This window comes from Channa argus, chromosome 4 (genome assembly GCF_033026475.1).
Source record: "Channa argus isolate prfri chromosome 4, Channa argus male v1.0, whole genome shotgun sequence".
Classification (NCBI taxonomy): Eukaryota; Metazoa; Chordata; class Actinopteri; order Anabantiformes; family Channidae; genus Channa; species Channa argus.
In genome coordinates this window covers 17,420,553-17,436,084 of record NC_090200.1, presented here as the reverse complement: position 1 = coordinate 17,436,084, position 15,532 = coordinate 17,420,553, and the positions used below count along the sequence as shown (strand labels likewise).

General features: G+C 40.5%; 1 protein-coding gene across 1 annotated transcript in view; it reads right to left on the bottom strand.

The window, feature by feature from the left end:
* Window positions 1-13,633, bottom strand: part of LOC137125426 (transcription factor Maf-like) — a 44,685-nt gene extending 31,052 nt beyond the window's left edge. Inside the window, exons 1-2 of the mRNA XM_067500862.1 lie at window positions 12,242-13,633; window positions 5,466-5,536 (exon numbers count right to left, since the gene is read on the bottom strand). Coding sequence (XP_067356963.1) covers window positions 5,509-5,536; window positions 12,242-13,215 — 1,002 coding nt within the window. The 5' untranslated portion in view covers window positions 13,216-13,633 and the 3' untranslated portion in view covers window positions 5,466-5,508. The remainder of the gene's footprint in view (window positions 1-5,465; window positions 5,537-12,241) is intronic.
* Between the last annotated feature and the right edge of the window lie 1,899 nt (window positions 13,634-15,532).

Below are 15,532 nucleotides of genomic sequence, written 5' to 3'. Positions count from 1 at the left end.
TAAAATCACAACATTGTTATAATAAAAAACATTTATCAAAGTGAGGCAAAGGGCAAAAGGGAAAAATGTACAATCAATAATGATAGACTAAGTAAATCTCTTGTCATAAGGTGTTTCACAACAGTGCCCCATAAACACTGGGTGCACACACACACACACACACACACACACACACACACACACACACACACACACACACACACACACACACACACACACATTTAAGTACATACGCACTCACAGCCTACAGTGGAATCTATCACTGCAGCTCACGTGTTTCCTTCTCACAGTGTTCAGCAGGATGCTGACTGAAGGGCCTGCAGTGCTCAGTTCATGCATCTTATTGTTACATGGAGCCGGTTCTCAACCACTGACCTTTTTATTCACCACACTATACATTGTTAAAATAATGTATGAGGTGCCTCGGCCAAAGCTACTTCATTGTGTTTTGTTCTACATGTCAGAGGTATTTGTGTGTGTGTCTGTGTGTGTGTGTGTGTGTGTGTATAAGTGAGTATTTACCATGTATGTATGTAACATGGATTTGTGCAAAAAAAAAAAAAACTGGATATGAGATGACAGGGAGATATGCTTGATGTTAATATAAAACAAAAAAACTATTATTAATTAAAAACTATCGGCCAATTATACAAGCAAATGTGTCAGGGCTATGTCCTCAAATGCAACGTAGAAGGTGAGGAATAAAAATAAAGAACCAAAACTATACATAAAACTGTAGTTTTGCACGTTCTGGCTGATAAAAGTACATTCACATTATCAGTGTTGCCGTGCATGTCCTGTCATCATCCTTGTGCTCTGTGTGAAGAACACTTGGGCTTTGTTTGTTCAAACTTAAAAAAAAAGAAAAACATTGAAACAAATGATACCAAATTAAAAAAATAAAGTAGCATAGTACTAAAATATATAGGCATCAAGGTGAATATTTGTTGACATTGACCTTTAAACCGGTGCCGTAATTGCACCTGCCTCCTGCGTAGCTTGTTTATAAAAAAAAAAGTAAAATCAAACTCCTGCAGCTGCTGAAGTTCAGTGTTTTAACTACAGGTGGAGAGAATTACAATGAACTGCTCTCTGTCGCTGCAGACACGTCAACAATTACAGATCAATACAGCGCATCTAAACACCAATGCAAAAATAATATAACTGCTTTTTTGCTCATCCTGTTAAAAATACATTAACATGTTTTATTCTTATTCAGTCTGCAACAATCAGTTATTCAGGCTTACAATCAACATTTAAATTGCTGTTGCAATCCACTAATGAGCTACTTAGACTAAAACTGATCTCTGTCAAATAAATGCAATTCACCCATGGATTTTCAGTGCACTGTGATCTGCTGCCTCATTGCTGCCACACTAATCTATTTTTCTAATGAAATACAAAACTCAGCACGACTGACAGCGAAACACGGAGCCAACATTCCTTTCTACCTGACAGACAGAGGTCTACCTGTAACATGTCAAAAATGTGACTTCTTCAAAAGTCAAAAAAGAACAAGGTGTTTGGACAGTTTGGACAACAACAGGGGCACTGGACTGACAAATGCAGGATGTGTGTGCCTTCCATTGCCTCGGCAGTGTGTATTATGTATTTTTGCAGCTTTGCATATTGCATCTATGAATGCGTGTATATAAACAGGTAATGGGGGGAGGGACAGCAGAGTGACTCCAGCACCTCTGCACCTTCCCTTCCTCCTCCTTATTTATTTGTCTGTATTAGTTAGCTCCTTCTCAGCACTTAAAATTAATGTCATCCAGCAGAAAATAGAGGCTGAAAGCTAAAATTCAGCACTTTCCCAGCAGCCTGGTTATTTATCAAGCTAACAAGGAGAAGATGCATCCCGTTTCAGCCGGGCCCAGGAAATATGTGCCATTAAAGCCCAGAGCTAGTGTTTGAAAGCCAGGGAATAAAAGTGAGGGTGTCAGGGAGAGGGAATGGACGGCATCACCAGCAATATGGATGCAGAGAGGCCAGCAGACACATTTATATCAAGAACAATAGACACTGAAGTAGAAGCATGAGAAGCGAGGGGAAACGCACAAATTCTGTGTGGAGCCTCAATACATATTCTGCATGTGCTGCATGTGTATATATGAAGTGCTGACTCGCTGATGGCTATAAAAGACGATCCTTTAGGGGATACAGAAGACATAGTTTGGAGCTTTGAATAAATCATTTGTTGCCAGAGTGAGCTTAGCACTTATTTTGTCTTTAGAGCTGGGTGTTGAAACACGTCCTAAGGACTGTTAGTACTGTGCCGTGTTAACATCTGTGCAGCATTAGGAGCTAATGCCAAAGTGCAGGAATTTAGACACTGGGTGCAATGCTAAGCATCTAGCACTGGGCAGTCACCGCAGGGAAGAGAGAGCAGAGGACCGTGATGGGAGGGGGAGAGGAAAGAGAGTGTGTCTGTTTGTGTGTGTGTATGGAGAAGGAGGCTGCAGGCGAGAGGAAGGCCCTGGGCTGCTGGATGCGGAGATTCAGGGCAATACATTGTATCACACTAACCTCCGGCTGATCACAAGTTCCTCTCGCAATGATGCCATGAACACACATTTATAACCCAAGGACAACAATGGCTCTGAGGCTCACACAAACACATACACAAAGGAAAGAGCTTTACAACTAATTATGTTTGAATAATTCAACACATTCTAGGTTTAAACAACTGAAACATTGCATAGAAAATTTCATATTAACATAAGTTGAAAAGAAGAGAGGCCTGATTTGTAGAGGTTTGGCTTGAGGGTGCAGCTTTCTCCCCAAGTATCATTTTCTTTGTGATGCAGAAGCCAGTAAAAACACATAACCCGTTTTAAAAAACAATTCAAATCTAAACACAGTTGTTCTGTGTTCAGTTTGTGTATCTTTACAACTGCAGAAAGGGAAATATTACCCCTTTTTATTTTGAACACCGGCCAGATTCTACTTGCTTTCTCTCTTCTCAGACTGGGCCTAGTAATGAGCATAGATCCTGTTCATAGCCTTCAAGTCATTTGGATTTCCTGGATGGAGAGATGACGTCTGTGTCACTATCAAGAAAGTCACAGTGTAACGAGTCTAACACTAGGCAGACAGTAGTTATATATATCCCAGGCAGTGAAGGATAGTGAAGTGTGTCAAACTGTGGATGGAGCAAATAGTGGTTCCTGCATAACACAAACCAACACAGCTGCAGTCTTTTACATGTGTTATATATGTGTACAATATAACGTTTAAATAAAGTGCAGGCAATAATTGAAAATGTATTGTTTTTCATAATTTAGTTTATTTTAAATCTGATACTTGTCTTATTTCCACTAGAATACTTTGTAAAAGCCTGTTTCTTTGATATTTAATGTTTGTGTATTTGTTTATGTTCACAGTCCACAGTTTATCCTCTTCCTCTTCTTACACTCACATGCATGTGTGCATGTGTCCTTCCTCTTCTGCCATGTCTACTATACAAAAACCTGACCTGCCTGCTGTCAGCCACAGAGGCACCTTGCGTCCCACTCCCCCCAAGTGGCCGACTCACCCCGTCACCAAGATGAGATGGAGGGGGGAGCAGGAGGGAGCACGAGAAGCAGGGATCGTGGTGGTGGGAGAGACAGTGGAGGTGTGGTGGGTGGGAGCTCTGAAGCTTCTTCTAATGTGCCCTCTCCACTCCCCTGCCTGTGACCTCAGAGCTTCTGACAGCTAGAAAGTGCTGAAGCATGCAGGTGTCCTAACGCTGAAGCCACACACATGCCAGCACACAAGCACGTGCTCCACTCTTCCTCATACACACACAGACGCAGGTGTCCTACCTTAGAAGGCTGCACTGTCTCATTTTTTAACTCTTTCACCACCTCCATCCTCTGTGGGACAATACATATATATAAAAATGAAATACCAGTGTGTGCTACCCGTTGCTGAGCACACGAGGAAAGCGGACTACAGTGTCTGCTTCACAGTAAAATTAGCTGATGCTGAGGCTGTAGTTTTCTCTGTCCAGGCTCTCAACTGTACAGTGTAAAACCTGAGGTGTCCAGAGAGTGTCCTGTCCTGTGTGTGTGTCTGTCTGTGTGGGTGGGGTGTGTAGGGGGATAAGGGTAGAGAGTTGTATTACAGCGGTGATAAGTCGCCTGGCTGCGAGGCTGATACCTCAGCAGCACCCAGCATTGACCAGGCCTTTAAATAAAGCCTTCGATCCTCCAGCAGCAGAGAAGGTCACCGCCTGCCTCTAGTTACCCTGCCTGTCTGTCTGCATCCATGGCCAGGAGCCCTCCCACCACCTCTACCTCCCTTCCCTTGCTTGCTCACCTCCTCTTGTCCCTTTTTTCCTTAATCCTTTGACTCTTCCCAAACTTTGCCTCACTTACTTCCTCCACATTTAGTCGTCTTTTTTTCCTCTACTTGTCTACTGGCGACATGAAAACACACACACTCAAAAATCGGTCCTTTGCTTTTCCTCTCTCACGCCATCATCCTCTGCCATCATCTTCAAAACCCACATGCGTCCATCTGTGTCAGCCAGAAATAAAAAATAATGTATAGTGTTTGTCTCTGCAGAGAGAGCAGATAGAGTGAAGGAAGTCAGGGGGTCGAGACAAAGGTCAAAGGGTTTGGTCTCATCCCATGAGCACTGGGCATGTCACAGTACTGTCAATCAAGCAGAACTGTCAGAGCCCTGAAGCAGAGAACTGCATAGTATTGTGCTCAATCCATTTTGAGAGAGTGAGAGAGGATGGAGTTTGGTTGTCATAGAGATAAATACAAAATAAGAACAAAATGCATCTAATAACAAAATGCTCCCAGGTGTCTTCAGTTCCAACATAAATCTCACTAACCTGGGTCCTTGTTAGATGAAATCATATTGACATGTTTTTGTTTTTGATTTCACAGAAAGATACAACAATATTACTCCCTGCCTGAGGCATCACGCAGACTTTTGTCAGATTCAAACTGAAACTATTTTGATGTTACAGATCTCAGGCATCTGTTTAAATAGTTTGACCGTGTAAGATAAGAATGACTCAAAAAGGTATTAATAACAAATGTGGATTGATTTGTCTATTTACTCAAACATTAAAATATTTGTAGCAATTTTATTCAGTATTTACAATATGAACAATCTTTATATTTGGTGTTTTTTGCATTAAAGCAACTCTTCTATTGCTATGAGTGCTATTTGTGTATAAATCCAAAATGTAAAGTTTTTTTAATTAATTAATGCAAAGTTACAAATTTGATAAAAAAAGGAATACAGTCAGATTAAGAATTTGACAGTGCCACTGTAAGGGATTGGTAACTGGACATAAAATAAATATTATGCGCTGCATTTGGATTAACCTGCAGCAGGCATAAATTTTGATAATAATTTATGTGTTAAATGTTTTTGATGATGTTTATTTTACATTAGTTGTGAATGTCTTTTAAATCAGTTTGTGTTTTCTGATAGAGAGATAGAGAACAGAAGTTACCTCAGACTCCAGGGTGGTGGGATGGAGAGGACACAACTCTGTATCACAGATGGAGGAATTTTCTTGACGTCCTGCAAAGAGACGGAACACGAATGAACACTGTGAAACACTGCTGCATAGACAACATAGTTCGAACAATATGGACTGGAACAGTTCTGCTACCAAGATGACCTTGAATTTAACAAAGGTGACATGCATTGTTAAATAAAAAAAGGTAAAGCAAGATAAAATAATATATTGCTGAGGGAAATTTTCACTCGCTGATTTATAGTTGCCATACGTGTGGTAGAACTCACAGTAACTACTACACTAATTTGGAATTATCATTGAGATTTATCATTTGGTTAAACAACTTAAAAAAACAGATAAACAATGCGCATCGCTCTCATTCAAATAGCACAACTGTAGATTAAAAAAGCAGCAACACAAAACAAAAATCTATCAAATATTACATTTTTAAATTAAATACAATTTACAAACACATTACTTCATCTTATCCTTTTTTTCTTTTTTGCTTTTGCTCATAAATACACAGTAGTTCATACTGCATATCTCAATTACCTACACACACACACACAGACATGCACACACAAAATATCAGTAGAATATCTAAAAATACTTTTGGGTTATTACATTATTCTATATTAGTAGAATAATGTTTCTCAACAAACTGTGTTAATAGTTTTATTTATTATTTCAAATAATCAAATGAAAATACTGTTAAACTGAAATGATAGGAATGATGAAGTCCATCAATAATGTCTTTGTGAAGGCCATATTTACATGCTTATATTATTTAGGTCTGACAGTAAGGTCTTCAACGTATGCGTGGGAATATAACATTAACACACATTTGAGCATTGTACTGTGCGAACACATGTCAGGACAACTGTGGAAAACCAGGGTAAAAAACAGAGCACCAAATCATTCTGAAACTTTTCGCTGGGCTTCAGTAGAGGAAAATAAGGCAAAGGCGTCACAAAGTATGTTAATACTGCCCAATCCATGTTTAAGCAACAATGAGAACTATTCATTTCCCTGTAATCTGATACACAATGGGGCCAAACGGACTCTGAGAGGGCTGCAGTCACCTGAAAAATCCTCTGAACCTTCAACATGGATAGACTCCTTCATGGTGTACCTACAGCACACTCTGTTGAGAAGCTATAGTGTCGAACCCACAGAAATAAATGTGCAGGTAATTACACACACACATAAGTGAACACAGTGAGTCAGATAAACACACACAGGTGCCAGACACAGATGAACATTCCCACACACACACACACACACACACAAACACTAACACACAGTCTTGTAACTCACTAGAGCAGACACACACACACCAAACACACACTGGCCTTGGAAGTGAGGTCCATGTGCAGAGGGCTCCTACATGGCAGCAGCACGAGGGGTCAAGGCCTTTCCCAGGTACAAATGAAAGAGAGAGGAGAGACTTTGGAAGAGCTGAACAACACTGTGGGTCACCTTGCCTGGCAAAAGGATCAATGTCTGCTTGACTGGCTGAGAGACAGGGAGAGAGAGGGAGAGAGCGATAGAGGCTCATTGCAGCAGAGGGGTAAATCCCCTTTTGCTTCATTGAGATGCAGGTAAACCACACAAGGGACGGGCTCCAGCTCCACCCTGCACAACACAAACTTGAATGCTCTCGCAGTCACATAATGCAGGCAGTTTTCGAACAACACACACCACTCCACTGACTCTGTGCCCTGCAACTCAACTCACTGTTGAAAACATCAACACAGCCTCAGCTATGTTTATCTGTGAGTAGGAATATTGTAACAACATATAATTAAATCATAATTAGCTTTCATCTATTGCCCTTTAGTTATGCATTCTGAGGAGAGCTTCTACAAGCAAATGCAAATCTGGTATTTGAATTCAACATACACAACATTTCACGTGCCTATATGTTGTGTTGACACTAATCTCGTAGGACTGGATTCACACAATCACATTACATCGACTCGATCCATGCTTCTATTTGCTGGGAAAATCACCATGCAAAGCCAATAAGATTCAAACGGGGCAGAGGAACAAACCTTCTTTACAGCTTCAGCGTTCTTAACACAGACTCAGCCATGACAGGAAGGGGCAAGTTAAATTATTAGGGTTTCAAATAAATGACACATAACTCAGGACACTGCAAGACAGAGAGAGAGGGGGGGAGTGGGAGAGGAACTCTGGCAACGCAGGTCTAGATGATGGACGGACCACAGAGGAACATAAATGCAGCTGATTTAAATCACTTTAAATGTAAATGTTTATCGCATGGAGTGATGCAGATGCGGATTGAGTGGAAGAGATTGAAATTGTTTCCTCTTTTGAATGCGAATATGTTTTTAACCCTTTGTGGGTTCTGTCATGAGAAGCGGAGCGCTCACTTTTTCAAACAGAGAAAAGAAAATGGTTGTGTTACTAAATGAGCTGTGTGACTCTTTTTTTTGGAGGGGGGTAATACATAAAGCTATGTTTGTATTATTCAAACCATTCATTTTGATAGAATTACAGCATAGTGGGTTCTATATATTTTTTAAAAACTGACATATTCAGGTAATATTGTTTTTTTAGATGTATTAAGAAAAATAAATAATTGATTACTGCTTTACAGACTATAAAAACTCAGTAAAAAAAAACACTATAAGTTCTGCATCAGAACTGAATAACTATCGAAGCGACTCACACTTTGATTCAGTCTTTCTCGAAGTAATTAGTATTTTATTGTAGTGTTGTCATATTAAATTTTTTAGGACATTCAGGTTTTGGAGTCTTCTTATACTACTTGAAGTTATGTTAACATTGCTTGTTAGGCTGAAATGTATTTAATTCTTTTTGATTACCACAAATGTGATCATAAAATGAGTCATTCCTATAGATCAAAGTTTACACTTTTCCATTACAAGGTCAAACACAACGGCGCCGGTTAATTATTGATACAGAAATTCAGCTCATCCTTTGTCCCATTAAATATGAGGCATTAAATCAACGTAGATGATGAGGATTTAATGTCAATACTGGTACATTTCAATGTGATTTCCCATTGTTGACCTGAAACAAAGAGTCCAATATTTTGACAGCAGACAACTACATTATCTTTAATAACCTAATCATTGGACAGACTGCAAATGATCACAGTGCAGAAGTCAATATACTGAGCACAGAGAATGAAATTACAGTTCACACTGATAAGATTAATAACGTGGTGTGTCAATGTGTGTCTACATGTAAACACCTATTGATATTTAACAAATGATAGAGAGGAAGCAAAGGCAGAGAAAGTTGCATAGGAAGTGCTGAAACACTATTTCCTGTGCCTTTTGTCCTCCTTCAACACAGGAAGTGATGCAGTTCTACTAAATCCTCATTGTCCCTTGGTGTGTCTGGAAATCAAAACTTCACGCACAATTTCCATCCTCCCTACAACGATCAGCAACTTTCCACCGTACCGTTCTTACATACTGACACAAACAGTGGAAAGCCATGAACTGTTACACAAAGCAGACCTCCTGTCAGCCACATTACAGCCGCGATGGACAGGCAGGTTCCAGGTAAGACAGGCCCTCAAACAAAATCTTGAAGCTCCAGATAAAACACATGTAATCCGATCTGACTCACAAGAAGAAAGAGGTGCCACGAAAGAAGTATAGCATCTCCAGTTCTGGGTTATAACACAAATGTAATTAAATAGCACCCTATATTGACCTAATCAGATAGCAGGGCCATAAATTAGTGGACACATGCTCACTAAAAGGCCCTCTCCTCTCAGCTAGGACACATCTCTGATCGTTTATCATCTGAAAGGAGCAGGAAGGCAGCCAGCATCTCTCTTCTCTCTCTCTCTCCTTCTTGCTCTATCTCTGTCTCTCACTCACTTTTAATCACAGAAAAAGTCGTTCCTCAGCCATGAGAAGATCATGCCGTCCCATCTAGTCCCCTTACTCTGGGCTTTCAGGGAAGCCAATGGCAGCCAGGTGTCAAACTGGTACACAGTTGGGAGAGTGCACATAGACAGTTTGTATAGTTTTTAACTCTGCTTTCAAACATGTCTCCACCATAGTGCGTTTTAAAGTTTCCATGAGCTATACACACATACCTGTGAGAAGAGCCTCTCTCTCTCACACACACTGACACGCGCGCGCGCGCACACACACACAAACACACAGACACACACACACAAACACACACACAAACACACTTACGCACAGCACATGCGGCCACTCATTGCCAAAGGTCCTGCAGCTGGAAAAGATAATATCCCTCCTCCTACTCCTCCATACACGCATCTACCCACACATATACACACACACACACACGCACACACACTTCTATCTGCGTGCACTGTGGTGGCATTGACCTTGTATGGTAGCTCAACCCACACCCTCTTTTATCTCAACCCTTCTGTTCTTTAGGATGCACTGAGGTCTTCGGGAGGAGAAACACTGTAGGCTTTTATTCTGCCTTTTTACATGAGACATCAATTTAAAAAGACTAGATATTAAAGCAAAAGCAGTGGATTACCAAAAACTTTTCCGTGTTATAACGCAGCGAAAATTTGTTTGGTTAAAAACAATAGGCGTAATTTAGTACAACTAAACAAAGTTTTTAACTACAGAAACTATTTTCAAACACAGCGGAGGGGTTGTAGAAAGTTAATAATACTATTTTAAAAAATAGACTCACTTGTGTACAATTGCCTCATCTTGTCCAGAGGATTTTCATCATGTTTGTAGAACTTGTCTGTGGTTGATTTTAAAATTAAACTTTGTACACGCAGTATTCAACAAGTGGACAGCTACCGAGTAAAAAGTGCAAGTTTACTCAAAAATCAATCATTAACTCAACCTTTTTAGGACCCCTGCAGCACACATATTAGGCCTTGAATAGAATATAAAAACAAAAATTTAAATTCCGAGCACTTAAGTATGATTTTCTGCAAATGTTAAAGCGAAATGAAAAGATTTCTGTCTTTCATTACACAACAAGTTGAGGCCGTCCTTTTAATTACACGACTTGAAAAAGTGAATGAAATACTTATAATGGAAATAATTCGCTGTGCAGAATTTAAAAAGAATGAAAAACGCACTGACCTGAAAAACTTGCAGCATAGATTTACCATGTTAAACGACATTAGAGCTGGACTTGGAGCTGTTATAATTACGCGACCCTGTATTGCCCTATAATCAAAACCAGACGCTTATGAACAGATGTATAGCTTATACATCACAGTTGCTCTTGCGTTACTGTTAAATTTCAGTATAGATCAAGAGGAGATTATAGGACAAAGTGTCACTTCGACAACACGGTGACAAACAACATGCAAATCTAAATAGACCAAAAAAAAAAAGAAAATTTTCAGAAGAATGTGTTCATTTCCATTCATAAATATTTATTGATGAATGGTTTATTTATTAAATCCCATTGTTAGGCGAGAACACGAGGTCTGACAGTTAATTGTACTGTGCAGACAATACATGTTAATATGTAGTAACACAGGGCATAACACAAGATGTATGAGTGCATAATGTTTTACTTAATTATACTACATCACCGGGAGAACATTAAATTTCAATTTCCAAACAATCCACAATTAATTTACCGAAAAAGACCCACAGGGTTCTGGATAAACTCACTTAAGTTCCTTAAATTAAAGGAAGACACATAAATAACGAAGTGCAGAATGAACAGATCATTTGTTACAACAGTTTTGCGTGACAAAGTAATCCGTATCTCATGTATTTCAGAACATACATCATAATCTGCTTCTGTTATGTTCATGGCATTTTATCTTCAGCCCCACTTGTTGATGACACTAATCTATTTAGTCTTCGTATTTAGAAAAATGATTATTCTCTATACTAAATATTTCGAAGTGCACGTTGACAGTATGTCGTCCGTCACTGTCAGTCAATATTGGGATAAACTTTTTTTTTAATCCCACATAAAGTCATTTCCCCCACAGGGCTCTAAAAGAAGCAAATTAAATGTTTTAAGATTCATGTCCGCCATAAACTTTTATGAAAGCAAAATGACGAATGAATGTGTGTTTCCATACTTTTACAAATAAATCTCCAAAGGTGATGAGGCCAAACAATGCATTCATTGTATAATTGAGTCATTACACACAAGTTCACAAAAAAGAGGAAAAGTAAAACCAAAAAGTAAAAATACATCCGTACATGTCCAGCATGCATGGCTTCAAATAACCATTACAATATGTTTAACATTTTTCCAAACTCCTGCTGAAATTGAGTTTGGATGTTTTTCACAAGACAAACAGAATGGATGATATGAAAATGGGATAATCCATATCAAAGTAAAAACTAAATTCACATCATATAAAGTTGTAGTGCCTGAGAATTGTTCAATTATACAAAACCAATTTGGGGTAAGGGAAATAGGATGGACGAGGCGCAGGAGCTGACCAGTGTTCAGCCTGGTGTTAAGTAGTTTTGTCTGTCTAAAGGCAAATATCACGAACTGGACGGAAAACGTTTCAAATGTTTGTGGAGACGGGATTCGGGCCTATTTAGGAATCCCTTAGAGTGATAAAACATAAATCAATCAAATCCTCATCCTCAAACAAAATACTTTTGAAATACAAAAAAACTGTTTTCGTCCTTAACTAACGCAGCTTCAACAGAACAACTTCCACACAAGCGCACACAACCTATTTTAGCTGCGCACTAATTAAAAGGTTTTTTTTTCTGCTTCTTTGAGAGGGTCGGTTATTAAAACTTTTCAGCGCCGGGACTCACATGAAAAACTCCGGGGATGAGGGGTTGTTGTCGCTGCCGGACCCTCCGTTTTCTCTGAAGCCGGTGCTGATCAGCTTCTCGTATTTCTCCTTGTAGGCGTCCCTCTCCCTGGCCAGCCGGGAGATCTCCTGCTTGAGGTGGTCCACCTGCTGCATTAGTTGCGTCTTCTCTCCCTCCAGGACGTGCCGCTGCTGGACCCGCTTGTACCGGCAGGACTGGGCATAGCCTCTGTTCTTTAGCGTCCTCCTCTTCTGTTTCAGGCGGATTACTTCTTCCTTGCTGACCCCCCGGAGCTGCCGGTTCAATTCCCGCACAGACATGGTCACCAGCTGCTCGTCCGAGAACCGCTCTTCCAAGCGCATGTGCTGGTGGTTTCCCCCCGCGCCGCCGCCGGACTGAGACACAGAGGAGGGGTGGTGTGCCCCTGTGTGGTGGTGGTGGTGGTGATGGTGGTGGTGTGGTGCACCATTCTGAGCTGCGGCTGCAGCAATAACAGCGGACACCACTGCGGCCGCTGATCCCATCTCCTCCCCGGCCATGGTGCCTCCTGGCCCGGCTGCGCCGCCGAACTGCTGCCCTCTGGCATAGCCATCGAAGGTCTGGAGCTGGTGACTGCTGCTGATCAGCGCCTCTACGGCGTCCTCTGGGCTAAAGCCCAGAGCCTCGGGGTTCAACTGCTGTTGGTACCCGGTCATCCAGTAGAAATCCTCCAAGTGCGCCTTCTGTTCGCTCCCTGATCCCGGACTGGGCGCCGAGAAGCTTGGAGAGGGGGGAACCGAGCTGCAAGGGGTGCTCATCGGGGTGGAAGACAGGGATCCCCCGGCGACCAGGCGGCTGCACTGGCTGATGCTGCGATCGGGCTCCACCGGCTCCTTTTTCACTTCAAACTTCATCAGATCGAAGTCATTAACATATTCCATGGCCAGGGGACTGGTGGGCAGGTCGGAGTTGCTCATTGCCAGCTCTGATGCCATCCTCTTGCTGTTGACAGTCCTCCAAAGGGGGTGAGGAGCACCTGTCAAAGTGGGCTGCTGAGACACGCACTGAGCCAGCTTGATTTATTTATTTATTTTCTTCAAAACCGGAGGAAAAAGTGGATTTTCTCGCACTAATTGCGCAGCGCAGGTTTTGCTTTTGTGAGTCGATAAGTTTTTTTTTCTTCAGTCTGTGTTGCACAGACGCATTGGAGCAGCGCTGTTTCCTCCCTCTCTCCCAGCGTGCGGGTATCTGAGCGCCGCTCACTCTGTTTCTACCATTTAACACTTCATGGCTCCTTTTAGGATTAGTGCGCCAATTTGAGGAGGTTCACGTACGTGTCCCAGGCAAATAGTTGCCTTGTGGAGAATGAAAAAAAAAAAAAACTCCACCCAAGGATTGATAGATTTTTTTTTCAAGGGATCAGTCAGCCGACGAGTTAAAAAGCATTGCTTAGTTTTTATAGGCGTCCTGACGTCAGGACTGAAATATGAAATTGACCGGGACTCAGCCAATGAGCAGCTCAGCCTGGGGACATAATTAGCATAATAATATAGAAACTAAAGTTTTGAACCATCCTGTCCAATCCAATCAACAGCCCGACATGTCAGAGTTTATTTTCGTGCTTTTGTTACTTTGCATGGGGGAAAAAAGCAAGCAGAGTAAAATGAATTCCGAGGATCAGATGGTAAATATGCATGTCGAGCATCGTTTTAACTTAAAAACACAATTAACGTTTTGAACCCAAATGATCGCATAGAATAACAAATAAGTGAAATAAGTGAAATAAGTTAAAGCCAAATATTTGTCAACATATTTGTTTAATTTGCGAGATGTCTGTTGATTAACGCGACTTTTTTTGCTTCCCGACAGCAAAAAAAGTCTGTGGTAAGACTTCACATAGGTATATTTCATTATTTTTATCCATTTTATACAAACATCTTCCTAATTAACAAGTCAAATTGATATCGAAGCCAATTTCAGAGAACTCTTTTATCCCCCCACTAAAACATCGTTGTATTATAATGCCTCAAAATAAAGTTGGATGACTTTTAGCGAGAGATAAAGAAATGGGTTGTATACAATATACAGAGGCAGAAATTGATCATAACAGATAAAGCTGATCGTTTCGTGAGGAACTAAAAGTGAAAAAGAGCCAGCACGATCTGGTTCAGTGACGTTGTTTGGAAACCCAATGTCGCCACCTTTCGGTATAAACGAGTACTTCACGAGGCTCTTCTCGCATGTGGCGTTTGTCTGTATGCAAATATTTTTCTCAGCTTGTTTGAATTAAAGAATATTAAACATGGAAAACCAAGATTGCACATTACTGAACAAAAGACAATTTGGTATTTGCTCAAAACAAAAAGAACTAAGCATTGTTTCAACATATCAACCCCCCACCCCTTGTTTCATGTGTCTTTAATAAAGTCTGTATTGTATTTTAATTGGAGGAATGTAAATTCTTTAAATACACATCTCTGTCAGTGTATATGTTTTTTCTATTGTAATCATCACCCCATTTGTGGTTTTCTGGAGCCTCAATCTCATGTAATGTTCACACATCAGTGTTTCTCTCTCTCTCTCTCTCTCTCTCTCTCTCTTTCTCTCTCTCCTGGAGCACTTTCCTAAGGAATGGTGGTATATAAGAACAAACAATAAAAGGGGCTATGCACAGAGGACCAGAGAGTAAATAAGAGCACTCTCCCTGGAACATGTCACACGGGGAAGCTTCAGAAAACTACAAAGCCGCCAGCAGATAATCCAACTCCCAGGTGTCCCAACACAAGTAAATATTCTCTTGGTCCCTGTGACTGTTCATGGGGACTTAACGTTAAACAGGAAGGATAAACATCGTGTTTTATTCATTAGAACACACAACAGAGACTCCTCTGATGCGTTGGAATAAATATTAAAGAGATGAGGTGTCCCATCTGATGCTATTGTATGTTGTTGCTGTTATAGTGTAAATTCAGACTGGTAGTAGGATATAGGAAATTGACTTCAAAGTAATAGATTAAAAATTTTAAAGGTGGTATTTATTTTACTACAGTAATTTATTTAACCACCATCACGACATAGCACTTGCAGAGCACTGTTTTTCAGTTTAGTGACAAAAGTTATGTCATAAACATAGAGGAAATAAATCCGGGTATGATACATTTTGCTGCTATTCATAACAAAACAATAAGACAATTCTCTACAGAATCTGTAAAACTGTTTGTGCTTTGAATTTTTTGTCGCAAACATCTGCTGGGATTTTAATAAGTTACATATAAGTCAAACAATGCACAGAAATGTACGTTTTACATGTGA